At 47.0% G+C, this 26,719-nt stretch overlaps 2 protein-coding genes across 4 annotated transcripts in view; both read right to left on the bottom strand.

Annotated features, from left to right (window-relative positions):
• LOC106596732 (band 4.1-like protein 3) overlaps nt 1-3,795 on the bottom strand; it is a 99,747-nt gene extending 95,952 nt beyond the window's left edge. The window contains exon 1 of one of the 2 annotated variants that reach the window (XM_045714436.1): nt 3,610-3,795. The gene's annotated coding sequence lies outside the window, so the exon portion shown is untranslated. The remainder of the gene's footprint in view (nt 1-3,609) is intronic. The other variant, XM_045714430.1, reaches the window with a different exon arrangement.
• An 8,203-nt stretch (nt 3,796-11,998) lies between these two features.
• The window catches only part of LOC106596709 (uncharacterized), a 15,189-nt gene continuing 468 nt past the window's right edge, over nt 11,999-26,719 (bottom strand). The window contains exons 2-6 of one of the 2 annotated variants that reach the window (XM_014187983.2): nt 18,897-19,062; nt 15,081-16,287; nt 14,600-14,878; nt 12,807-13,008; nt 11,999-12,598 (exon numbers count right to left, since the gene is read on the bottom strand). In XM_014187983.2, coding sequence (XP_014043458.2) covers nt 12,103-12,598; nt 12,807-13,008; nt 14,600-14,878; nt 15,081-16,287; nt 18,897-19,019 — 2,307 coding nt within the window. In that variant the 5' untranslated portion in view covers nt 19,020-19,062 and the 3' untranslated portion in view covers nt 11,999-12,102. The remainder of the gene's footprint in view (nt 12,599-12,806; nt 13,009-14,599; nt 14,879-15,080; nt 16,288-18,896; nt 19,063-26,719) is intronic. The other variant, XM_014187994.2, reaches the window with a different exon arrangement.

Here is a 26,719-nt window from a genome sequence, read left to right on the forward strand (position 1 = left end):
TGAGTGTGTGTGGTGGAGTTTCTTCAACCTTTGTGCAGCTTATTGCTACATCATGATAAAGACAGACCAGCTATCACATGTGACTGACCTTTAACCCCAATCTGTCTCTCTCACACACACACATACAGTCCTGCCAAATAGCTCTCAAGTGTAAGACAGGAGAGTGACTTTGCCTCCTGAGCAAATACGATGTTGCGTCAGTATTAGTCTCAAAATGACAATGTCATTGATTCAAATGCCTCAGATACCTCCACTAAATAGGCTGCTTTTACACAGGTAGCCCAATTTGGATCTTTACTGACAAAAGAGCTCATCTGATTGGTCAAAATGCCAATTCGTGTATAAATATCAGAACTAGGCTGCCTGTGTAAACACAAGCATACAGACACAGTAAAGTACACCTTATTAATACCATGTTTCATCTCTCAGTGTTGACCCTACTACAGTATGTCTCAATACCATGTTTCATCTCTCAGTGTTGACCCTACTACAGTATGTCTCAATACCATGTTTCATCTCTCAGTGTTGACCCTACTACAGTATATCTCTCAGTGTTAACCCTACTACAGTAGGTCTCAATACCATGTTTCATCTCTCAGTGTTGACCCTACTACAGTATATCTCTCAGTTTCCTCATCTCTCAGTGTTGACCCTACTACAGTATATTTAGTTCTCGTCTCAATACCATGTTTCATCTCTCAGTGTTGACCCTACTACAGTATATCTCTCAGTGTTAACCCTACTACAGTAGGTCTCAATACCATGTTTCATCTCTCAGTGTTGACCCTACTACAGTATATCTCTCAGTGTTGACCCTACTACAGTATATCTCTCAGTGTTGACCCTACTACAGTATATCTCTCAGTGTTAACCCTACTACAGTATGTCTCAATACCATGTTTCATCTCTCAGTGTTGACCCTACTACAGTATGTCTCAATACCATGTTTCATCTCTCAGTGTTGACCCTACTACAGTATATCTCTCAGTGTTGACCCTACTACAGTATGTCTCAATACCATGTTTCATCTCTCAGTGTTAACCCTACTACAGTATGTCTCAATACCATGTTTCATCTCTCAGTGTTGACCCTACTACAGTATATCTCTCAGTGTTGACCCTACTACAGTATGTCTCAATACCATGTTTCATCTCTCAGTGTTGACCCTACTACAGTATGTCTCAATAGTAAGTTAACTATTACTGGCAAAACAATAAAGGTAACGTTCCATGGACTTTACTCCGCTCCTATCGCCTAAACAGCGGAGGCTGCTGAGGGGAGGACGGCTCATCATAACGGCTGGAGTGAAGTGAATGGAAACGGTATGAAACAGATGGAAACCATGTGTTTGGTACCATTCCATTCCGGCCATTGTCATGAGCCGTCCTCCCCTCAACAGCCTCCGCTGTTCCTAAGATCTAACCGGTCAAAAAAGGCATAAGCTTTTTTTGTTCTTCTTCTATATTTCTAGTTCATAAACCCCATTTTCAACCACTGACCGTTGCTCATAGTGAAAAAGAACGAGACAACAAAATAACATACATACTTTCTCATTTTTTAAAAAATCAAAACTACATCCATAATTGAAAACCATTATGATGATAAGTCGCATACGTATGTACCACAACCAATAGGATTAGTCAGCGCTAGTTCACCGTCAGCAGGTATGGTCAGCACCATCGACATTAGAGCGATAACTGTTTAATATATCTACCACGTCAACAACTTAGTTTACGTGACTTCTTCAGTCCTCAGACACTTTTCAGAAACAAGTAGAAAACATCACATGAGAACAGACAGAATACACTTCCCGTTACCAAACCTAAACCCCATCTGTTGCACATGAAGATGTCTGTTCTCGGTCAGATGAGCGTGTCTGTCTGTGTCTGTCTGTGTGTGTGTGTGTGTGTGTGTGTGTGTGTGTGTGTGTCTGTACAGGAAAACAAGTTACGCTTGATCAGCACTTTAAACAAGGAGGAGAATTCAGGAAGGTCTAATGTGGAGGAATTGAGTTTTTTTTTTTTTAAAGTGCTGATATCAACATGTCACTAATCACACAGTCAACAGTCAGGACAGGCTTGGCTTATCAGATGCCATACGAGAGTATTTATTCTGCCTACAAAGATAATAATGTGCCTGGTATGATTAGTTCCTGGAACTGTCTTTCCCTTAAATCATCAGTGTAATATCTTGGATCTGTCTTTCCCTTAATCATCAGTGTAATATCTTGGATCTGTCTTTCCCTTAATCATCAGTGTAATATCTTGGATCTGTCTTTCCCTTAATCATCAGTGTAATATCTTGGAACTGTCTTTCCCTTAAATCATCAGTGTAATATCTTGGATCTGTCTTTCCCTTAATCATCAGTGTAATATCTTGGATCTGTCTTTCCCTTAATCATCAGTGTAATATCTTGGAACTGTCTTTCACTTAATCATCAGTGTAATATCTTGGATCTGTCTTTCCCTTAAATCATCAGTGTAATATCTTGGAACTGTCTTTCACTTAATCATCAGTGTAATATCTTGGAACTGTCTTTCCTCATCAGTTAATCTTGGATCTGTCTTTCCCTTAATCATCAGTGTAATATCTTGGAACTGTCTTTCCCTTAAATCATCAGTGTAATATCTTGGATCTGTCTTTCCCTTAATCATCAGTGTAATATCTTGGATCTGTCTTTCACTTAATCATCAGTGTAATATCTTGGATCTGTCTTTCCCTTAATCATCAGTGTAATATCTTGGATCTGTCTTTCACTTAATCATCAGTGTAATATCTTGGATGTTTAACATAGCGTTTCAATTCAACTGGTGATAAGACGAAATATATTATAGAGTGTATACAGTATCTTAATTTGTTGAGAGAACAATGTTATGGGCAAGAGAAAATGTAAGAGTATTGTAAAAAAAAAAAAATAATACCAATGGAGTCTATTGCTGTGGTACTCACCATGTCAGTTACCAGTAACAGACAGACAGGTCGCAGACAGACAGGTCCCAGCATGTTGAAGGACAAAAACATTCTGTTAATAACTTCCCACGCTGTATATCACCATGTATATTGTATGCCTGTTCACTACCGCAGTATTGAATATGTGCACTAGTTAGAAAATGTATTGATTTTGCTATAAAAAACCTAGATTATTCATTGTCAAACTGAGTGCATGGACAGTCGGTTTGGGAAGAGTTTAGACAAAAAGCAGAAAGAATAATATTTTTAGAGAAACGTGTCTTGTGACAAGAGGGCGATCACAGGGTCACGTTCTCTCATATACCAAATAACCGCAGCCTATAGTTGTATTTTGGGATAAATATATATTCAAAACGTTCACACGTGGTGAAATATGCAGTCTCAATATTTGTTCCTCAAAATGATAGTAGGTTATTCCGAAATGTCGTTTTGGTGCTGAATCATAACGTGCTTTAGTCTCTAGACGAAAAGGACACAACACATTTTGACAAGTCAACTTATGGTCTACAACATCTGGTTCAAATCAGTCAGATCAGCACGTTTCAAAACTGTCGCTCCTTCTAACAAAATACACTTTTACCAGATTTGATTCTGTCCCATGAAACAAACTCAAATTAACTCAAACTAAAAACACGTTACCTGACTCGTTATCTTCTCAGAAACCCTTTCACGACCCCCAGATGCGACAAAACTGTCCCTAAGGAGAAGGATTTCCGACAAGGCGACCCTGCTCGGGAGAAGCTCGGTACAATTGTTTTTCTACACAACTTCGGTGGGAAGTTTTTACAGACCAGAGAGTTTTTACACCCAGAGGTGCAACATCGCGAGATTTCCGGGAAGGCTTGCGAAACAGACCAGGCCGGGATTTTGGTTTCGGGAAGTTGAAAAATTCTTCATTAGTTGTAAATATTCTCAAAATCTAAAGGCACAACCTAGATTTGAGTATGTTATTACTGAAACATAATGAAAGTGACAAACTGACACGTTTTAATTTATTTTCGTAAAAAAAAAAAAAGAAGCTTTATATCGAAGGAGTGCCAGTTCAAGTACAAGACGAGCGTTAGACCCAAAGACTTGTTTCAATACATGAGCGTAACTGGCCGATGTCACCAGGACCGGTTCTGGCTGTTCTGCCGCACTTCGGCTGACAAAACATGTGCGGCTCCCTACTAGAATAGTCCCAGTGAGAAAAATGGCATTGAAAATACGTCTAATATATATTTATTTATTTATTTATTTATTTCACCTTTATTTAACCAGGTAGGCAAGTTGAGAACAAGTTCTCATTTACAATTGCGACCTGGCCAAGATAAAGCAAAGCAGTTCGACAACATACAAAAACACAGAGTTACACATGGAGTAAAACAACATACAATCAATGATGCAGTAGAATAAAAAAAAAATAAAAAAAAAATAAGACTATATACAATGTGAGCAAATGATGTGAGATAAGGGAGGTAAAGGCAAAAAAATGCCATGGTGGCAAAATAAATAAAGTATAGCAAGAAAAACACTGGAATGGTAGATTTGTATTTTGAAGAAAGTTCAAAGATAAAATATAAATAATATGGTGCAAAGGAGCAAAATAAATAAAATAAATAAATACAGTAGGGGAAGAGGTAGTAGTTTGGGCTAAATTATAGATGGGCTATGTACAGGTGCAGTGATCTGTGAGCTGCTCTGACAGCTGGTGCTTAAAGCTAGTGAGGGAGATAAGTGTTTCCAGTTTCAGAGATTTTTGTAGTTCGTTCCAGTCATTGGCAGCAGAGAACTGGAAGGAGAGACGACCAAAGGAGGAGTTGGCTTTAGGGGTGACCAGAGAGATATACCTGCTGGAGCGCGTGCTACAGGTGGGTGCTGCTATGGTGACCAGTGAGCGGAGATAAGGGGGGACTTTACCTAGCAGAGTCTTGTAGATGACCTGGAGCCAATGTGTTTGGCGACGATTATGAAGCGAAGGCCAGCCAACGAGAGCGTACAGGTCGCAGTGGTGGGTAGTATATGGGGCTTTGGTGACAAAACGGATGGCACTGTGATAGACTGCATCCAGCTTGTTGAGTAGGGTATTGGAAGCTATTTTGTAAATGACATCGCCGAAGTCGAGGATTGGTAGGATGGTCAGTTTTACGAGGGTATGTTTGGCAGCATGAGTGAAGGATGCTTTGTTGCGAAATAGGAAGCCAATTCGAGATTTCACTTTGGATTGGAGATGATTGATGTGAGTCTGGAAGGAGAGTTTACAGTCTAACCAGACACCTAGGTATTTGTAGTTGTCCACAAATTCTAAGTTAGAACCGTCCAGAGAAGTGATGCTGGACAGGCGGGCAGGTGCAGGCAGCGATCGGTTGAAGAGCATGCATTTAGTTTTATTTGTGTTTAGGAGCAGTTGGAGACCACGGAAGGAGAGTTGAATGGCATTGAAGCTCGTCTGGAGGGTTGTTAACACAGTGTCCAAAGAAGGGCCAGAAGTGTACAGAATGGTGTCGTCTGCGTAGAGGTGGATCAGAGATTCACCAGCAGCAAGAGCGACATCATTTATGTATACAGAGAAAAGAGTTGGCCCAAGAATTGAACCCTGTGGTACCCCCATAGAGACTGCCAGAGGTCCAGACAGTAGGCCCTCCGATTTGACACACTGAACTCTGTCAGAGAAGTAGTTGGTGAACCAGGCGACGCAATCGTTTGAGAAACCAAGGCTACTGAGTCTGCCGATGAGGATGTGGTGATTAACAGAGTCAAAAGCTTTGGCCAGGTCAATGAATACGGCAGCACAGTAATGTTTCTTATCGATGGCGGTTACGATGTCGTTTAGGACCTTGAGCGTGGCTGAGGTGCACCCATGACCAGCTCTGAAACCAGATTGCATAGCGGAGAGGGTGCGGTGGGATTCGAAATGGTCGGTAATCTGTTTGTTGACTTGGCTTTCGAAGACCTTAGAAAGGCAGGGTAGGATGGATATAGGTCTGTAGCAATTTGGGTCAAGAGTGTCACCTCCTTTGAAGAGGGGGATGACAGCAGCTGCTTTCCAATCTATGGGAATCTCAGACGACACGAAAGAGAGGTTGAACAGGCTAGTAATAGGGGTTGCAATAATTTCGGCAGATAATTTTAGAAAGAAAGGGTCCAGATTGTCAAGCCCAGCTGATTTGTAGGGGTCCAGATTTTGCAGCTCTTTCAGAACATCAGCTGAATGGATTTGGGAGAAGGAGAAATGGGGGAGGCTTGGGCGAGTTGCTGTGGGGGGTGCAGTGCTGTTGAATGCAGTAGGGGTAGTTAGGTGGAAAGCATGGCCAGCCGTAGAAAAATGCTTATTGAAATTCTCAATTATAGTGGGCTTATCGGTGGTGACAGAGTTTCCTATCCTCAGTGCAGTGGGCAGTTGGGAGGAGGTGTTCTTATTCTCCATGGACTTTACAGTGTCCCAGAACTTTTTAGAGTTGGAGTTGCACGAAGCGAATTTCTGTTTGAAAAAGCTAGCCTTGGCGTTTCTAACTGCCTGTGTGTATTGGTTTCTAACTTCCCTAAAAAGTTGCATATCGCGGGGGCAGTTCGATGCTAATGCAGAACGCCACAGGATATTTTTGTGTTGGTTAAGGGCAGTCAGGTCTGGGGAGAACCAAGGGCTATATCTGTTCCTGGTTCTAAATTTCTTGAAAGGGGCATGCTTATTTAAGATGGTGAGGAAGGCATTTTTAAAAAAATAACCAGGCATCCTCTACTGACGGGATGAGGTCAATATCCTTCCAGGATACCAGGGCCAGGTCGATTAGAAAGGCTTGCTCGTTGAAATGTTTCAGGGAGCGTTTGACAGTGATGAGTGGAGGTCGTTTGACCGCTGACCCATTACGGGTGCAGGCAATGAGGCAGTGATCGCTGAGATCTTGGTTGAAAACAGCAGAGGTGTATTTAGAGGGCACGTTGGTTAGGATGATATCTATGAGGGTGCCAGTGTTTGCGGCTTTGGGGTTGTACCTGGTGGGTTCATTAATAATTTGTGTGAGATTGAGGGCATCAAGCTTGGATTGTAGGATGGCTGGGGTGTTAAGCATGTCCCAGTTTAGGTCACCTAGTAGCACGAGCTCTGAAGATAGATGGGGGCAATCAGTTCACATATGGTGTCCAGAGCACAACTAGGGGCCGAGGGGGGTCTATAGCAGGCGGCAACGGTGAGAGACTTGTTTTTGGAGAGGTGGATTTTTAAAATTAGAAGTTCAAATTGTTTGGGTACAGACCTGGATAGCAGGACAGAACTCTGCAGGCTATCTCTGCAGTAGATTGCAACACCGCCCCCTTTGGTCGTTCTATCTTGTCTGAAAACGTTGTAGTTAGGGATGAAGATTTCAGAGTTTTTGGTGGACTTCCTAAGCCAAGATTCAGACACAGCTAGGACATCCGGGTTGGCGGAGTGTGCTAAAGCAGTGAATAAAACAAACTTAGGGAGGAGGCTTCTAATGTTAACATGCATGAAACCAAGGTTATTACGGTTACAGAAGTCATCAAAGAGAGCGCCTGGGGAGTAGGAGTGGAGCCAGGCACTGCAGGGCCTGGATTCACCTCTACATCCCCAGAGGAGCAGAGAAGAATAAGTATGAGGGTACGGCTAAAAGCTATAAGAATTGGTCGTCTGTGACGTCCAGAGTAGAGAGAAAAAGGAGCAGGTTTCTGGGGGCGATAAAATAGCTTCAAGGTATAATGTACAGACAAAGGTATGGTGGGATGTGAGTACAGAGGAGGTAAACCTAGGCATTTAGTGATAGTGAGAGAGATATTGTCTCTAGAAACATCATTGAAACCAGAAGATGTCATAGCATGTGTGGGTGGAGGAACTGAGAGGTTGGATAAGGTATAATGAGCAGGGCTAGAGGCTCTACAGTGAAATAAGCCAATAAACACTAACCAGAACAGCAATGGAGAAGGCATATTGACATTAAGGAGAGGCATGCTTAGCCGAGTGATCAAAGGGTCCAGTGAGATTCAGACAGCTAGCCGGGCCGTGGGTAGCAAGCTGGTGGAAGATGGGAGGGAGGTCTGTTTTTAGCCAGCTCGTGCGTTTCCGTCTGTGGGTTAGTGGGGTTCCGTGTGGAAGGGGGGACCTGTCCAAGTTGGCAAAATAGTTAGTTATAGTGGCCCAAGAAAAGTGTCCGATAGACCTATTCAGATCGCAGCCGAAAAGACAGCTAACGATTAGCGGGCCGCAGATGGGCGATCAGGTTACGTCGCGACGGAGGGGCCAGTTGGATAACTCCCTCGGGCAGATAACGTCGGTGGTCCAGTCGTGAAGACCCGATGGGGCTCCGGATCGGCAGTAAAACGGGTCAGGATAGGTGAGTTGTAGCCCAGGAGACACTTCAGCTGGCTAGCTCAGGAATAGCCCAGGAGTGGCTGACGGAACTCTTCAGCTGGCTAGCTCCGTAATAATGTGTGTTATTTCCGTGACCGACGTTGCCAATAGTCACTCAGGTAGCAGCTAGTTAGCTGCAAGATCCAGGTGTCCAGAGCCTGCGGTAGAAATCGGGGAAAGGAGAGAGAATAGGTCCGGTATGCTCTGGTCTGAGTCGCGCTGTACAAAAACTGGCGATAGCTTTTCGAGCTAATGGATAGCTGAGGACAGCTAACCGTGGCTAGCTGAACTTCAACGTTAGCCAGTGAAAATGGCTAACCTCTTGCTAGCTTCTGTTGTGGAATTCAGATGAGGTAAATAATACTTTCTTTTTTTAAATTGGTGAGGCGGGTTGCAGGAGAGTGCTTTGAGGTTGAGTTTTTAGAATTAAAAAAAGAATATATATATATATATATATATATAAAAAGATAAGTGAAGAAAAAAAAAAATATATGTAAATATATAAATACACGGGACACGACAAGAGGAGGGTAGAGGACGTCTGAACTGCTACGCCATCTTGGGACCCATATATATATTAATTATTTTCCAGACGTTGAATCCAGGTTCATTTTCAGTTCTGAATGAAAGGTGAAAAGACGTCATTTATAAACATATATGTATGGTTCAAATCAAGGCTGGTCCAGACCTGCTAAAAAATCTGAGCCTACCATGTCAGCCCACAATGGAATTGTATGAATCCCCATCCATGTGGTAGGGCCAACATTTGTAAAAACAGGCCATTGCATTGGCTTTATTAGTCCTGATTCCTGTGACTAATCCATTTGGCTATTTAAGCTCTGAATATCAGCTACCCAACTTTATCAGGAGTTATACCGAGCCTATTTGCAATGTGTTTACACAGCGTGAAATCAGAAGTATTTAATTTTTTCGCTGTGATCAGCTCCTCAAAATGTAACAGATACAAACTTGAAAACACTGATCATGACAATTTAGCCCACTGGATGAATCTCCTGGACAGCAGTTGTAGCCTGATTGTCCATTTTATTTTGACCTGATTGGGCGCCATTTAGATTAGGTTAGGCTATTCTATCGGAGAATACATGCATGATGTAAAATCCATTTGAACTCCAGCCTGTAAGCTACAGAAAAGGACACATACTCTTTCTACCTTATCCTATATCTGCAACATGATTTATGTACGATTTTTGTTTTTTTTGTTGGGGGGGGGGGGGGGCAGAATGTTTGTGGAGAGCCGCAGCGATGCGTCTCTCTAACAGCACTCTGGGGAGGCGTGCTGGGAATGGACAAGATAAACATTTTGCATCCCTCCCTACCTTTGACAAAGTGGTCACTGCTTATCACAGGGCGGCATCAAGCGCTCACCTAAAAAGCCCTTACGCCACATGGTAAAGAGAGAAATTGTCATTGTTTTTGGGGGCAGTGTTATGTGAGGTTTTTTTTATGTGTTGTTGGAGGTGCATCTGTTGGTTAGTTTAGCTCAGAAAAGTGCCAACAAGTGTGATCAGGGATTTCTATTGGAAAAGCTTGTTTTAGCCTATCTTCATACTATACTATCTTTGCTACTACTACGGAACATTCCGACTGCTCTATCACCACCTCTCTTGGTTTCAATTGTTTGCCCATTTGCTCATATAAAAAACACTGCCTATTGGTAAAAGTAATTGGTTAAAGCCAGGGGCGCAACTTTTGGTTTTAGAAGTGGGGGGGGGGATATTATTTATATTATTATTATTATTATTGTTATATTAAATATTATTTATAATTTTTTATCCAGTCTGATAAACATTCCAAACAGCCTATGCGACCGCTCTGAGGCGTCCTCGTCGTCCTGAAGCCTTGCCTCATTTTGTATCACATTCCAATGATAAAACTGTGCGGGGGGGGACAAAAAATGCTATTTCAGAATGTGGGGGGACGGGACGGGGACCCCCATCCTCAGTGAAAGTTGCACCCCTGGTAAAAGCACACCCACAGAAAAGAGAGCTTCATAAAATACCTTGAGGTTGACAGAAAAAGCGATAACATATTTTCGCCACTAGATGGACATGTTAGACTGATGTAGAGACGTGTGGTTTAGAATAACATTTTCACTGACTAGATTTTCATTGAATATAGAGTGTGTGAATAGTGTCAATATTGCTATTTTAGTACAGCATATACAGGGGGGGCAAAATGTATCAGACCATCTACATTAGATCCAACTTTATTTATTCATGATTAAACATACATCCAACAGTCAAAACCTCATTTTCACCTCAACTCGTCACAAAATCTGAACGATATTCTACCTGAGATTCCATTTCTGGCACATAGCAATACCTAGTAACAATTTCTAAAATTAAGCTTTATTTTGCGTCACAGTTTCATTAAATCTACACTGCCGTGTCTCATAGGAACATTTCAGAACAACATAAGTTTCCATTTTAGTCATTTAACAGACGCTCTTATACAGAGCGACTTACAGTAGTAAATGCATACATTTCATACATTTTTTTTTCCCCCATACTGGTCCCCCGTGGGAATTGAACCCACAACCCTGGTGTTGCAAACACCATGCTCTACCAACTGAGCCACATGGGACTATAGTTTACTGTAGTTTACTACAGCTATAGTTATTTGTGACAAATAATATCAACATTTTTTTTTTTTTGCGAGACAAATTATTGCTGTTGTTACATTGAACCAAAACATTTTTGAATAGTTTGATCTAGATATTAATTTGTTGGTGTGGTTCACCTCATGTTGCTGATCTGAAAATCAACGGTGTCCATGGCTTTCAGACCTAAAACAAAATGGTCTTATATATATATATATATATATATACATACCAGAGTCCACGTTCTATTGGCCATCGGCTGTGTAGATCCAGCTACAGTAAAAAACCTTGATCCCAAACACATGGAAAAGACAGGATTCTATCTAAAACGATAACATGACAAGACATGTCATATCTGCCGAGACTTCTGTTGAAGAGCTTGGGGGCCCACTCTGATCACACCCTCTCCTCTGATCTCCCGAGTTCCTTTAGGCCGCACCTTGATTCTAGATGGGGTTTGAGCACTGTCATTTCCTATTGATATCCATCTAAATGATAACATGCCAAGGCACAACTATTTAGGGTTCATCTGTTGAAGAGCTGGGGATTACAGTAGCTAGAGTTCAGATAAAGAAGAGCTAAGGGTGACTGTTACTCCCCCTTCCTTCTTCTCCCTGAACTACTGCTACTTCCCTTTCCTCTTCCTGGTTCAAGTCGGGCACACAGGAAGTTGCTAGATCCACGGCCTCGAAGGACTCTCCGCCCATGGTTTCCAGTTTGATGTATCGCTTACTGTTCGACCTCTCCAGACGTGGACAGCTGAACCGCCGAACCCTGCTGCCTTGAAGACAGACAATTACGGTGAGGCTGCATCGTCGTGCCAACCTGGACAGGTCACCCCCCTGGGCTGGAGAGGGAGTTGAGTGACAGGCGAGACCCCATCTCCATCATCACCCTGGAGACATGAGTGGGAGGGGGGGGACCTCTCTCTCGGTCTGTCCCCCTTCCTCCTCCACCAAGCACCCCTCTGTCTCCACTCTCTCGGCCTGTCCCCCTTCCTCCTCCACCAAGCACCCCTCTGTCTCCACTCTCTCAGCCTGTCCCCCTTCCTCCTCCACCAAGCACCCCTCTGTCTCCTCTCTCTCGGTCTGTCCCCCTTCCTCCTCCACCAAGCACCCCTCTGTCTCCACTCTCTCGGCCTGTCCCCCCTTCTCCTCCACCTCACAGCTGTTCAGTTTGATGACAGGGAGCTTGAAAGCTTTGACAGATGAAGAGATGATGGAGCCTGCTCTGAGTCCCACTGCCTGGGGTGCGAGGCCTGCTCTGAGTCCCACTGCCTGGGGAGCGAGGCCTGCTCTGAGTCCCACTGCCTGGGGTGCGAGGCCTGCTCTGAGTCCCACTGCCTGGGGAGCGAGGCCTGCTCTGAGTCCCACTGCCTGGGGTGCGAGGCCTGCTCTGACTCCCACTGCCTGGGGAGCGAGGCCTGCTCTGAGTCCCACTGCCTGGGGTGCGAGGCCTGCTCTGAGTCCCACTGCCTGGGGAGCGAGGCCTGCTGTGAGTCCCACTGCCTGGGGTGCGAGGCCTGCTCTGACTCCCACTGCCTGGGGAGCGAGGCCTGCTCTGAGTCCCACTGACTGGGGAGCAAGGCCTGCTCTGAGTCCCGATGCCTGGGGAGCGAGGCCTGCTCTGAGTCCCAGTGTCTCGGGTAGGCCACCTGCTCCAAACACCTGATTAGATAAGATTAGAAAACGTAAATGTAATTTATTTTGCAACATATACAATGTACTCTTGTTCAACCATCCTTATCATGCGAGTTCACATTCTATTTTTCTACACGTATCTAGAGAAACAGACAGTGATCTCGCGTGATCAGGACTGTCAAACGAGGCTATAGAAACTGTATCATATACTGTAGACAAAAAAAGTGTATAGTACCTGTGCTTTTGGTCCCTGTAGATACTGTAGACAGTGTCTGTGAATGTCTGGTTGTCTCTAGACCAGCTATGCTGCCTCCCAGCCATCGATGGTCTTCTGTATTGCTGCTCAGTGCTGACAGACTCCCCCTGGTGGCCGGACCCGGTATTGGAAAGCCAGGAGCTGCAACCAAGCTCTAGCATTTCACCGGGGTTGAAAGACCCTGAGTATACGGTGGGAAGAAAAAGTTTGAACCCTTTGGAATTACCTGGATTTCTACATCAATTGGTCATAAAATTTGATCTGATCTTCATCTAAGTCACAACAAGACAAACACAGTCTGTTTAAACAAATAACACACAAACAATTATACGTTTTCATGTCTTTATTGAACACACCGTGTAAACATTCACAGTGCAGGGTGGAAAAAGTATGTGAACCCTTGGATTTAATAACTGGTTGACCCTCCTTTGGCAAAAATAACCTCAACCAAACGTTTTCTATAGTTGCGGATCAGACCTGCACAACGGTCAGGAGGAATTTTGGACCGTTCCTCTTTACAAAACTGTTTCAGTTCAGCAATATTCTTGGGATGTCTGGTGTGAACTGCTCTCTTGAGGTCATCCCACAGCATCTCAATCGGGTTGAGGTCAGGACTCTGACTGGGCCACTCCAGAAGGCGTATTTTCATCTGTTCAAGCCATTCTGTTGTTGATTTACTTCTGTCTTTTGGGTTGTTGTCCTGTTGCATCACCCAACTTCTGTTGAGCTTCAATTGGCAGACAGATACCTTTACATTCTCCTGCAAAATGTCTTGATAAACTTGGGAATTCATTTTTCCATCGATGATAGCAAGCTGTCCAGGCCCTGAGGCAGCAAAGCAGCCCCAAACCATGATGCTCCCTCCACCATACTTTACAGTTGGGAAGAGGTTTTGATGTTGGTGTGCTGTGCCTTTTTTTCTCCACACATAGTGTTGTGTGTTCCTTCCTAACAACTCAACTGTAGTTTCATCTGTCCACAGAATATTTTGCCAGTAGCGCTGTGGAACATCCAGGTGCTCTTTTGCAAACTTCAGACGTGCAGCAATGTTTCTTTTGGACAGCAGTGGCTTCTTCCGTGGTGTCCTCCCATGAACACCATTCTTGTTTAGTGTTTTACGTATTGTAGACTCGTCAACAGAGATGTTAGCATGTTCCATAGATTTCTGTAAGTCTTTAGCTGACACTCTAGGATTCTTCTTAACCTCATTGAGAATTCTGCGCTGTGCTCTTGCAATAATCTTTGCAGGACGGCCACTCCTAGGGAGAGTAGCAACAGTGCTGAACTTTCTCCATTTATAGACAATTTGTCTTACCGTGGACTGACTTTTAGAGATACTTTTGTAACCCTTTCCAGCTTTATGCAGGGCAACAATTCTTAATCTTAGGTCTTCTGAGATCTCTTTTCTTTGAGGCTTGGTTCACATCAGGCAATGCTTCTTGTGAATCGCAAACTCAAATTTTGTGAGTGTTTTTTTAATGGGACAGGGCAGCTCTAATCAAAATCTCCAATCTCGTCTCATTGATTAAACTCCAGGTTATTTGACTCTTGACTCCAATTAGCTTTTGGAGAAGTCATTAGCCTAGGGGTTCACATACTTTTTCCAACCTACACTGTGAATGTTTAAATGATATATTCAATATAGACAAGAACAATACAATCATGTGTGTGTTATTAGTTTAAGCAGACTGTGTTTGTCTGTTCTTGTGACCTAGATGAAGATCAGATCAAATTTATGCAGAAATCCAGGTAATTCCAAAAGGTTCACATACTTTTTTCTTGCCACTGTACATCAACACTACCTCTGGACTGTACGTAGTTGACCATTCCGTTACTCGGCGAGTAGTCCTTGATCCGTGTGCTGTGGCTGTCGATGACCGTGGAGTAGATATCTCTAAGGTTGATGACTTTGGTCTTCTTGTCTCTGTTTTCGTGAAGCACAGCATTTGCACAGATGAAGATAAATATGCCCATCCCCATGACTAAAGGCCCAAACACCTTCAGGTTGTCTGAGTACAGATAGTTGTCCAAGAACTCAGAGAGCAACCCACCTGAAGGATGGGAAGAAGATGGAGGGAGGGAGGGAGGGGGGGAGAAAAATGACTAACCCTTATTTAACCAGGTCAATCATTGAGAACACATTTTCTTTTACAGTAACGACCTGACCAAGATAAGAGCAAAGCAGACAGAATGAACAACATAATGAATGCGGTGTCTTGTAAAGTAAAAATATCTTAGTAAAAAATAACCCACCTGAGGGTATAGGAGGAGGAGGGGTAGATACCGATACAAGTACACTACCATTATCAGGTACAAGTACAGGTAAACTTCCATTGACAACAACACTTGTCTGGTTCATCAATTCAACACTAGTCTGGCTCGTCAACTCGACACTCGTCTGGTTGGTCAACTCCCCGACAGTCTGATTGGTCAACTCCCCGACAGTCTGGTTGGTCATCTCTCCGACAGTCTGGTTGGTCATCTCTCCGACAGTCTGGTTGGTCATCTCCCCAACAGTCTGGTTGGTCATCTCTCCGACAGTCTGGTTGGTCAACTCCCCGACAGTCTGATTGGTCAACTCCCCGACAGTCTGGTTGGTCATCTCTCCGACAGTCTGGTTGGTCAACTCTCCGACAGTCTGGTTGGTCAACTCTCCGACAGTCTGGTTGGTCAACTCCCCGACAGTCTGGTTGGTCATCTCCCCAACAGTCTGGTTGGTCATCTCTCCAACAGTCTGGTTGGTCAACTCCCCGACAGTCTGGTTGGTCATCTCTCCGACAGTCTGGTTGGTCAACTCCCCAACAGTCTGGTTGGTCATCTCCCCGACAGTCTGGTTGGTCATCTCTCCAACAGTCTGGTTGGTCATCTCTCCAACAGTCTGGTTGGTCAACTCCCCGACAGTCTGGTTGGTCATCTCTCCGACAGTCTGGTTGGTCAACTCCCCGACAGTCTGGTTGGTCATCTCTCCGACAGTCTGGTTGGTCAACTCCCCGACAGTCTGGTTGGTCATCTCTCCGACAGTCTGGTTGGTCAACTCCCCGACAGTCTGGTTGGTCACCTCCCCGACAGTCTGGTTGGTCATCTCTCCAACAGTCTGGTTGGTCATCTCTCCGACAGTCTGGTTGGTCATCTCTCCGACAGTCTGGTTGGTCAACTCCCCGACAGTCTGGTTGGTCATCTCTCCGACAGTCTGGTTGGTCATCTCTCCAACAGTCTGGTTGGCTGTGTTGTTGTCCTTATTATCGTTCCAGGTAACAGACACCAGAGGGCTCTTGGAGTAGCTCATCCTGCCGTTGTCTCTCCGCTCCTCCCCTGGTGATAGCCTGGATGGATACCTCTGGCTGTGTTCTTCATGTGGCCAGTAGCCCAGTACAGCCATGGCTATCCCAACCATCACCATCACCACTCCTACCGTGGCCGCCAGCCCAGGTGGGGAACACAGGATGAGTTTCCCCTTCACCTGGATTCATAAAAGAGACAGACATGACATCATTATAATACAGTTCAGAAATATATTTTCTAGGATAAACATAGATACATTTTAACACAGAAACTAGAGCTGTGTTTTGAATACTCATACTAACCGTACTATTTGTGACTTGAATTGAGTATATTAGTATGCTTATTGGTTACAGTATGGATATAGTTAGTATGGCAAAAGTTCCCAGATGTCGTACTAAATTTGCCAAAATATGAAGTGTACAAGCAAATTACTTTTTGGGGTTTTAAGCAGGTGGTGTCAGAAAAGTTACCACATGGATAACTGGCTTGTGGCGGCCAAGCGTTCATAGCGACGTCGCTTTTTGATCCTTCGATGTCGGCTCTTCCTTATCATTGTGAAGCAGAATTCACCAAGCGTTGGATTGTTCACCCACTAATAGGGAACGTGAGCTGGGTTTAGACCGTCGTGAGACAGGTTAATTTTACCCTACTGATGATGTGTTGTTACAGTAGTACACCTGTTGTATTTGGCGCATGTGACAAATAACATTTGATTTGATTTGATAACATGAAAACAGCCTAACCAGCTCTGCTAGGGCGAGTACAATGGTCAGAGTGAGCCAGTTAGCCAGTTAGCGTCGGTGCTCAACTGCTGTTGAATGCGTCCAGTTGCAGCTCTGAATTTACGAACGGACAACCTGACAACGCTCTGGATTTACAAACGCCCAGAGTGCACTCTGGCACCCCAGATTGAATTTCTGAACACACTGGAAATCGTAACATTTTTAGCTAGTCATTTTTTTTTTTTATGCTAACAAGCTAGCAAGAGGTTGCATAGCAACAGCATCAACTTCCGGTAGACAGGCGAAGTTCTAGTACGCTCAACTGAAAGGATACTGTTCATTTACTGTATACTAAAATGAACTAATAGTATGTAGTATATACTCATTAATATGTAGTATACAGTATTTTATTATGGGTATTCGAACACAGCTTATGTTTTAAATCAGAACTGAGAAGTGAGGCTGGATAAGGGAATTAAAATGAGTTGGCCCTAACTTCACCCATCCTCCACCAAGGCTTTCCAGCACACAGCTTTGACACCTATGGCAGTAGCTATATTGATCTAATGTACTTCAAACAACTGTACAATTCTTCTGCTATGGCTGAATTCTTAATACGCCGAGCATTATGGGTAATGTAGTTTAGTACACCATGCGACCCACCACCACCACATTGTCAAAGATGGTTTAGTATGAAGATGCCTAGAAACTGCTTCTCCAATAGAAATCCCTGATCACACTTGTAGGCGATGTCTTGGTGAGGTGAGCTAGCTAAGCTCACGCGCAGAAACATGTCATCGGGTTTAACGGTCGCGTTGCGCCGAACTACGAATTGGCTCGAATCTAGGTTGTGCCTTTAAAATTAAAAGCTAAAGAAGCTTTTCACTTCTCTAGTTTAGTCCAACATGCTACCCACCACCACCACATCGTTCTAAACTAGATATAATACACAATGCACTATGGGTACTGTAGTCCAACATGCTACCCACCACTACCACATCGTTCCAAACTAGATGCAATACACAAAGCATTATGGGTACTGTAGTCCAACATGCTACCCACCACATCGTTCTAAACTAGATATAATACACAAAGCATTATGGGTACTGTAGTCCAACATGCTACCCATCACCACCACATTGTTCTAAACAAGATACAATACACAAAGCATTATGGGTACTGTAATACAGAGCATGATGGGTATTGTAGTCCATCATGCTACCCACCACCACCACATCGTTCTAAACTAGATACAATACACAAAGCATTATGGGTACTGTAGTACAGAGCATGATGGGTACTGTAGTCCAACATGCTACCCACCACATCGTTCTAAACTAGATATAATACACAAAGCATTATGGGTACTGTAGTCCAACATGCTACCCATCACCACCACATTGTTCTAAACAAGATACAATACACAAAGCATTATGGGTACTGTAATACAGAGCATGATGGGTACTGTAGTCCAACATGCTACCCATCACCACCACATTGTTCTAAACAAGATACAATACACAAAGCATTATGGGTACTGTAGTACAGAGCATGATGGGTATTGTAGTCCATCATGCTACCCACCACCACCACATCGTTCTAAACTAGATACAATACACAAAGCATTATGGGTACTGTAGTACAGAGCATGATGGGTACTGTAGTCCATCATGCTACCAACCACCACCACATCGTTCTAAACTAGATACAATACACAAAGCATTATGGGTACTGTAGTACAGAGCATGTGGTATTTGTCCATCATGCTACCCACCACCACCACATCGTTCTAAACTAGATACAATACACAAAGCATTATGGGTACTGTAATACAGAGCATGATGGGTACTGTAGTCCATCATGCTACCCACCACCACCACATCGTTCTAAACTAGATACAATACACAAAGCATTATGGGTACTGTAGTACAGAGCATGATGGGTATTGTAGTCCATCATGCTACCCACCACCACCACATCGTTCTAAACTAGATACAATACACAAAGCATTATGGGTACTGTAGTACAGAGCATGATGGGTATTGTAGTCCATCATGCTACCAACCACCACCACATCGTTCTTCTTTCTCTTGGCTTGTTTCCTCTTCCTCTTGTTCTCAGCTTGGTTCTTAGAGTGCTGGGAGTCCTGGCGCCGGTTTATACGCAAGAGGCCGCCTGTCGCAATCATGGCGACGATTCGATTTGATTAGACGACGGGCTTGTCAATCAACCTGGGGGAAGAGGAATGAGGAATAGGGGGAAAACAGGGAGTTCAGTTGGCCGTGTCGATAAAGACTCTTTGTTACATTTACAGTAGTTCCTCAATCCATCCCCCAAAATTATGACATCATACCTACAACCGTTCCGGTATTAATTGAGGGAAATCTTGATATAAATGATAAATACTTGATATGATATTATATCAAAACAGATTTTCAAAAACAAAACGCATCAACAAAAGAAATATCTAAGAAATCAGATGAATCTGTCACTGTTGGGTAGATAAATGACTGCTGAATCCTGTTTCATAGACAGAGATACATGATAATATCAGATGGGAACAGGCAGAAACAGAGACATGATAATATCAGATGGGAACAGGCAGAAACAGAGACATTATAATATCAGATGGGAACAGGCAGAAACAGAGACATTATAATATCAGATGGGAACAGGCAGAAACAGAGACATTATAATATCAGATGGGGACAGGCAGAAACAGAGACATTATAATATCAGATGGGAACAGGCAGAAACAGAGACATTATAATATCAGATGGGAACAGGCAGAAACAGAGACATTATAATATCAGATGGGAACAGGCAGAAACAGAGATACATGATAATATCAGATGGGAACAGGCAGAAACAGAGATACATGATAATATCAGATGGGAACAGGCAGAAACAGAGATACATTATAAGAACAGGCAGAAACATGTATCTGTACTCAGTCTGTACTCAGCCTGTACTCAGCCTGTACTCAGCCTGTACTCAGCCTGTACTCAGTTGGATGTCAAATGAAACCTGGGAAACCCTTGTGTCCAGACAACCACCCAGCAGGCATCTCCATCTCAATCACACCTTCTCTCTTTCTTTCGCTCTCCCTCTCTCTGTCATTATTCATCTCTCACTCCCTCAATCTCTCTTACCACACCTTTTCCTGTCCACACTCTCTCCCTCCCACTCTCTCTCCCTCCCACTCTCTCTCCCTCCCACACTCTCCCTCCCACACTCTCCCTCCCATACCCTCCCTCCCACACTCTCTCTCTCCCTCCCACACTCTCTCTCTCTCCCTCCCACACTCTCTCTCTCCCACACTCTCTCTCCCACACTCTCTCTCCCTCCCATACTCTCCCTCCCATACTCTCTCTCCCTCCCACACTCTCTCCCTCCCACACTCTCCCTCCCATACCCTCCCTCCCACACTCTCTCTCTCTCTCTCCCTCCCACACTCTCTCCCTCCCACTCTCTCTCCCTCCCACACTCTCCCTCCCACACTCTCTCTCTCTCCCTCCCACACTCTCTCTCTCCCTCCCACACTCTCTCCCTCCCACTCTCTCTCCCTCCCACACTCTCTCCCTCCCACACTCTCTCTCTCCCACACTCTCTCTCTCCCACACTCTCTCTCCCACACTCTCTCTCTCCTCCCACTCTCCCTCCCTTCCACTCTCTCCTCCCACACTCTCTCCCTCCCACACTCTCTCCCTCCCACACTCTCCCTCCCATACCCTCCCTCCCACACTCTCTCTCTCCCTCCCACACTCTCTCTCTCCCTCCCACACTCTCTCCCTCCCACACTCTCTCTCCCTCCCACACTCTCTCTCTCCCTCCCACTCTCCCTCCCACACTCTCTCCCTCCCACACTCTCTCCCTCCCACACTCTCTCCCTCCCAGCTCTCTCCCTCCCACTCTCCCTCCCTCCCACACTCTCTCTCCCTCCCACACTCTCTCCCTCCCACACTCTCTCCCTCCCTTCCACTCTCTCTCCCTCCCACACTCTCTCTCTCCTCCCACTCTCCCTCCCACACTCTCTCCCTCCCACACTCTCTCCCTCCCACACTCTCTCCCTCCCACACTCTCTCCCTCCCACACTCTCTCCCTCCCACACTCTCTCCCTCCCACACTCTCTCCTCCCTCCCACTCTCTCCCTCCCACTCTCTCCCTCCCACACTCTCTCTCTCCCTCCCACACTCTCCCTCCCACACTCTCTCCCTCCCACTCTCACATCTCTCTCCCTTGCACACTCTCTCTCTCTCCCCTCCCACACTCTCTCTCTCTCTCCCTCCCTTCCACTCTCCCTCCTCCCACACTCTCTCCCTCCCACACTCTCTCCCTCCCACTCTCTCTCCCTCCCACTCTCTCTCCCGCCCACTCTCTCTCCCTCCCAGACTCTCTCCCTTCCACTCTCTCTCTCCCTCCCACACTCTCTCTCCCTCCCACACTCTCTCCCTTTAACTCTCTCCCTCCCACACACTCTCCCTCCCTCCCACCCTCTCTCCCTCCCACACTCTCTCCCGCCCACTCTCTCTCCCGCCCACTCTCTCTCCCTCCCACTCTCTCTCCCTCCCAGACTCTCTCCCTTCCACACTCTCTCCCTTCCACACTCTCTCCCTTCCACACTCTCTCCCTCCCACACTCTCTCCCTCTCTCCCTCCCACTCTCTCTCCCGCCCACTCTCTCCCTCCCAGACTCTCTCCCTTCCACTCTCTCTCCCTTCCACTCTCTCTCTCCCTCCCACACTCTCTCCCTTTAACTCTCTCTCCCTCCCACACTCTCTCCCCTCTCTCCCTCCCACCCTCTCTCCCTCCCACACTCTCTCCCCTCTCTCCCTCCCACTCTCTCCCTCCCACACTCTCTCCCTCCCTCCCACTCTCTCCCTCCCACACTCTCTCCCTCCCACACTCTCTCTCCCTCCCACACTCTCCCTCCCACACTCTCTCCCTCCCACTCTCACATCTCTCTCCCTTGCACACTCTCTCTCTCTCCCTCCCACACTCTCTCTCTCTCCCTCCCTTCCACTCCCCCTCCCTCCCACACTCTCTCCCTCCCACACTCTCTCCCGCCCACTCTCTCTCCCGCCCACTCTCTCTCCCGCCCACTCTCTCTCCCTCCCAGACTCTCCCTCCCACTCTCTCTCTCCCTTCCTCTCTCTCTCCCTCCCACTCTCTCCCTCCCACACTCTCTCTCTCCCTCCCACTCTCCCTCCCACACTCTCTCCCTCCCACACTCTCTCCCTCCCACACTCTCTCCCTCCCACACTCTCTCCCTCCCACACTCTCTCCCTCCCTCCCACTCTCTCCCTCCCACACTCTCTCTCCCTCCCACACTCTCTCCCTCCCACTCTCACATCTCTCTCCCTTGCACACTCTCTCTCTCTCTCCCTCCCACACTCTCTCTCTCTCTCCTCCCTTCCACTCTCCCTCCCTCCCACACTCTCTCTCTCCCACTCTCTCTCCCACACTCTCTCTCCCTCCCACTCTCCCTCCCTTCCACTCTCTCCCTCCCACACTCTCTCCCTCCCACACTCTCCCTCCCATACCCTCCCTCCCACACTCTCTCTCCCTCCCACACTCTCTCCCTCCCACACTCTCTCTCTCTCCCTCCCACACTCTCTCTCCCTCCCACACTCTCTCTCTCCCTCCCACACTCTCTCCCTCCCACACTCTCTCTCTCTCCCTCCCACACTCTCTCTCTCCCACACTCTCTCTCCCACACTCTCTCTCCCACACTCTCTCTCTCCCTCCCACTCTCCCTCCCTTCCACTCTCTCCCTCCCACACTCTCTCCCTCCCACACTCTCCCTCCCATACCCTCCCTCCCACACTCTCTCTCTCCCTCCCACACTCTCTCTCTCCCTCCCACACTCTCTCCCTCCCACACTCTCTCTCCCTCCCACACTCTCTCTCTCCCTCCCACACTCTCTCTCCCTCCCACTCTCCCTCCCACACTCTCTCCCTCCCACACTCTCTCCCTCCCACACTCTCTCCCTCCCACACTCTCTCCCTCCCACACTCTCTCCCTCCCACTCTCTCTCCCTCCCACACTCTCTCCCTCCCTCCCACACTCTCTCTCTCCCTCCCACACTCTCTCCCTCCCACACTCTCTCCCTCCCTTCCACTCTCTCTCCCTCCCACACTCTCTCTCCCTCCCACTCTCCCTCCCACACTCTCTCCCTCCCACACTCTCTCCCTCCCACACTCTCTCCCTCCCACACTCTCTCCCTCCCACACTCTCTCCCTCCCTCCCACTCTCTCCCTCCCACACTCTCTCCCTCCCACACTCTCTCTCTCCCCCCACACTCTCCCTCCCACACTCTCTCCCTCCCACTCTCACATCTCTCTCCCTTGCACACTCTCTCTCTCTCTCCCTCCCACACTCTCTCTCTCCCCTCCCTTCCACTCTCCCTCCCTCCCACACTCTCTCCTCCCACACTCTCTCCCGCCCACTCTCTCTCCCCGCCCACTCTCTCTCCCCGCCCACTCTCTCCCTCCCAGACTCTCTCCCTTCCACTCTCTCTCCTTCCACTCTCTCTCTCCCTCCCACACTCTCTCCCTTTAACTCTCTCCCTCCCACACTCTCTCCCTTCCACTCTCCCTCCCTCCCACACTCTCTCCCTCCCACACTCTCTCCCGCCCACTCTCTCTCCCGCCCACTCTCTCTCCCGCCCACTCTCTCTCCCTCCCAGACTCTCTCCCTTCCACACTCTCTCCCTCCCACACTCTCTCCCTCTCTCCCTCCCACTCTCTCTCCCTCCCACACTCTCTCCCTCTCTCCCTCCCACTCTCTCTCCCTCCCAGACTCTCTCCCTTCCACTCTCTCTCTCCTTCCACTCTCTCTCTCCCTCCCACACTCTCTCCCCTCTCTCCCTCCCACCCTCTCTCCCTCCCACACTCTCTCCCCCTCTCTCCCTCCCACTCTCTCCCTCTCTCCCTCCCACTCTCTCCCTCCCACACTCTCTCCCTCCCACACTCTCTCCCTCCCTCCCACTCTCTCCCTCCCACACTCTCTCCCTCCCACACTCTCTCTCTCCCTCCCACACTCTCCCTCCCACACTCTCTCCCTCCCACTCTCACATCTCTCTCCCTTGCACACTCTCTCTCTCTCTCCCTCCCACACTCTCTCTCTCTCTCCCTCCCTTCCACTCTCCCTCCCTCCCACACTCTCTCCCTCCCACACTCTCTCCCGCCCACTCTCTCTCCCGCCCACTCTCTCTCCCGCCCACTCTCTCTCCCTCCCACTCTCTCTCCCCTTCCACTCTCTCTCCCTCCCACTCTCTCCCTCCCACACTCTCTCTCTCCCGCCCACTCTCTCTCCCGCCCACTCTCTCTCCCTCCCACTCTCTCTCCCTCCCACTCTCTCCCTCCCACACTCTCTCCCTCCCACACTCTCTCTCTCCCTCTCCCTCCCACACTCTCTCTCTCCCTCCCTTCCACTCTCCCTCCCTCCCTCCCACTCTCTCTCTCTCTCCTCCCACCTCTCTCCCTCCCACTCTCTCTCCCCGCCCACTCTCTCTCCTCCCACACTCTCTCCCTCCCACTCTCTCTCCCTTCCACTCTCTCTCCCTCCCACACTCTCTCCCGCCCACTCTCTCTCCCGCCCACTCTCTCTCCCGCCCACTCTCTCTCCCTCCCACTCTCTCTCTCCCTCCCACTCTCCCTCCCACACTCTCTCTCTCCTCCCACACTCTCTCTCTCCCGCCCACTCTCTCTCCCGCCCACTCTCTCTCCCTCCCACTCTCTCCCTCCCACTCTCTCTCTCCTTCCACTCTCTCTCCCTCCCACACTCTCTCCCCGCCCACTCTCTCTCCCCGCCCACTCTCTCTCCCTCCCACTCTCTCTCCCTCCCACTCTCTCTCTCCCTCCCACTCTCCCTCCCACACTCTCTCTCTCCCTCCCACACTCTCTCTCTCCCTCCCACTCTCTCTCCCGCCCACTCTCTCTCCCTCCCACTCTCTCTCCCTCCCTCCCACACTCTCTCTCTCCCTCCCACACTCTCTCCCTCCCACTCTCTCTCCCTCCCACACTCTCTCCCTCCCACACTCTCTCTCTCTCCCTCCCACACTCTCTCTCTCCCTCCCACTCTCTCTCCCTCCCACTCTCTCTCCCTTCCACTCTCTCTCTCCCTCCCACACTCACTCTCTCCCTCCCACTCTCACATCTCTCTCCCTCCCACTCTCTCTCCCTTCCACATCTCTCTCCCTCCCACACTCTCTCCCTTTAACTCTCTCCCTCCCACACCTCCTCTCTCCCTCCCACTCTCTCTCCCTCCCACACTCTCTCCCTCCCACACTCTCTCCCTCCCACTCTCACATCTCTCTCCCTCCCACACTCTCTCCCTCCCACACTCTCTCCCTCCCACACTCTCTCCCTCCCACACTCTCTCCCTCCCACACTCTCTCCCTCCCACACTCTCTCCCTCCCATTCCAATTCTACCAATATTCTTGCTTCTATCAAGTCCAGTTTTTACTAACAAACACTAATTAGTAATTGCAGACGTCTGTTGTTGATGAGTTCCAATCACAGGGATATGAATATTAATGTGAAGAGAAGATATGCATATTAATGTGAAGAGAAGATATGCATATTAATGTGAAGAGAAGATATGCATATTAATGTGAAGAGAAGATATGCATATTAATGTGAAGAGAAAATATGCATATTAATGTAAAGAGAAGATATGAATATTAATATGAGGAGAAGATTGTCTTTGGTCCCAATTGGCACCCTATTCCCTATGTAGTGCACTACTTTTGGCCAGGACCCCATAGGGAATAGGGCTCCGGTCAAACGTAGTGCACTAGATAGGGAATAGGCTGCCATTTGGAACGCAGTCGTGACTGTCTCTATTATGCAGAGAGGCTCATGCCTGGTCCACCCCTGACTCCCTAAGTAGGTGTTTAATCATGCTATTAAGTCCTCATTATCCTTGTTCTAAGGCTCACATTGATGAATAACTTTTGAACTCCAATTATTATTCACAGTGACAATTAGGGAGTTAATGTGATTTTGATTGCCCTGTCTGACAGTCATAAAACATGATTTTAAAAAAAGGGCAGAAAGCAAGATTCTGACTACAAGGCTGAAGGAGAAGGGAAGGGGGGGGGGGATACCTAGTCAGTACAACTGAATGAACCTCTATGAATTATCTGGTATTTGTCTTTATTAGTATTATTAGTTTCTGAAAGATGAGAATTAAAATAGGCCTACTTATTCTGTGGACAGAGATGCATTAAAAATCGTTTTTATTGCTATCCCCAAGGGACTGTTTTTCTTCTGCTAGCCTGAGTCTGTGTGACAGTTGACCTGAAGAGGGGGTGAGAAGGTCCAGACCTGTTTTCAACAGACATCCGCCTCTCATACTAAACCAAAACACATATATTCCGGTCCTCACTTGAGTTTCACACATGCAGACTTTGATGACAAACATTCACCAGTTCTCCCTCAGTTCAAACTGGACCTGCTATGTCCGCCGCTGACATGACTCACTGAAGTGGGCTATTTAAGACGCAGAAATGTAAGTTACAAAATGTATTTTGTGGCATCAAACTTCAACTTAGCATACTAGCACTGACAAAATGCGTTTAGCGCACTGCTATTGCGCTGCCCAAGCATAGACTGAAACTGCCAATTGCCGACCACTCGGCAGAGCTGCCTCCAGAACAAGATTAATGACCAAAAAAAAACGATAACCTGCCTTCAAGGTTCAGAGGCAAGAGGATGGACCTCAAGCCAAACACATCAGGTAAACAGACGAATTCCCCTCACTGTCTTCTCACTTAGCCTATTTAGGCGACTTGTCAGTAGCCAATGTAATCATTGTAATAACACATGGCTGATTATTGAAATTATCTCCAAGCCAATCCGCTTTTCTAATGAAGTGGTTTAG

This window comes from Salmo salar, chromosome ssa03 (genome assembly GCF_905237065.1).
Source record: "Salmo salar chromosome ssa03, Ssal_v3.1, whole genome shotgun sequence".
In the NCBI taxonomy this organism is placed as follows: domain Eukaryota; kingdom Metazoa; phylum Chordata; class Actinopteri; order Salmoniformes; family Salmonidae; genus Salmo; species Salmo salar.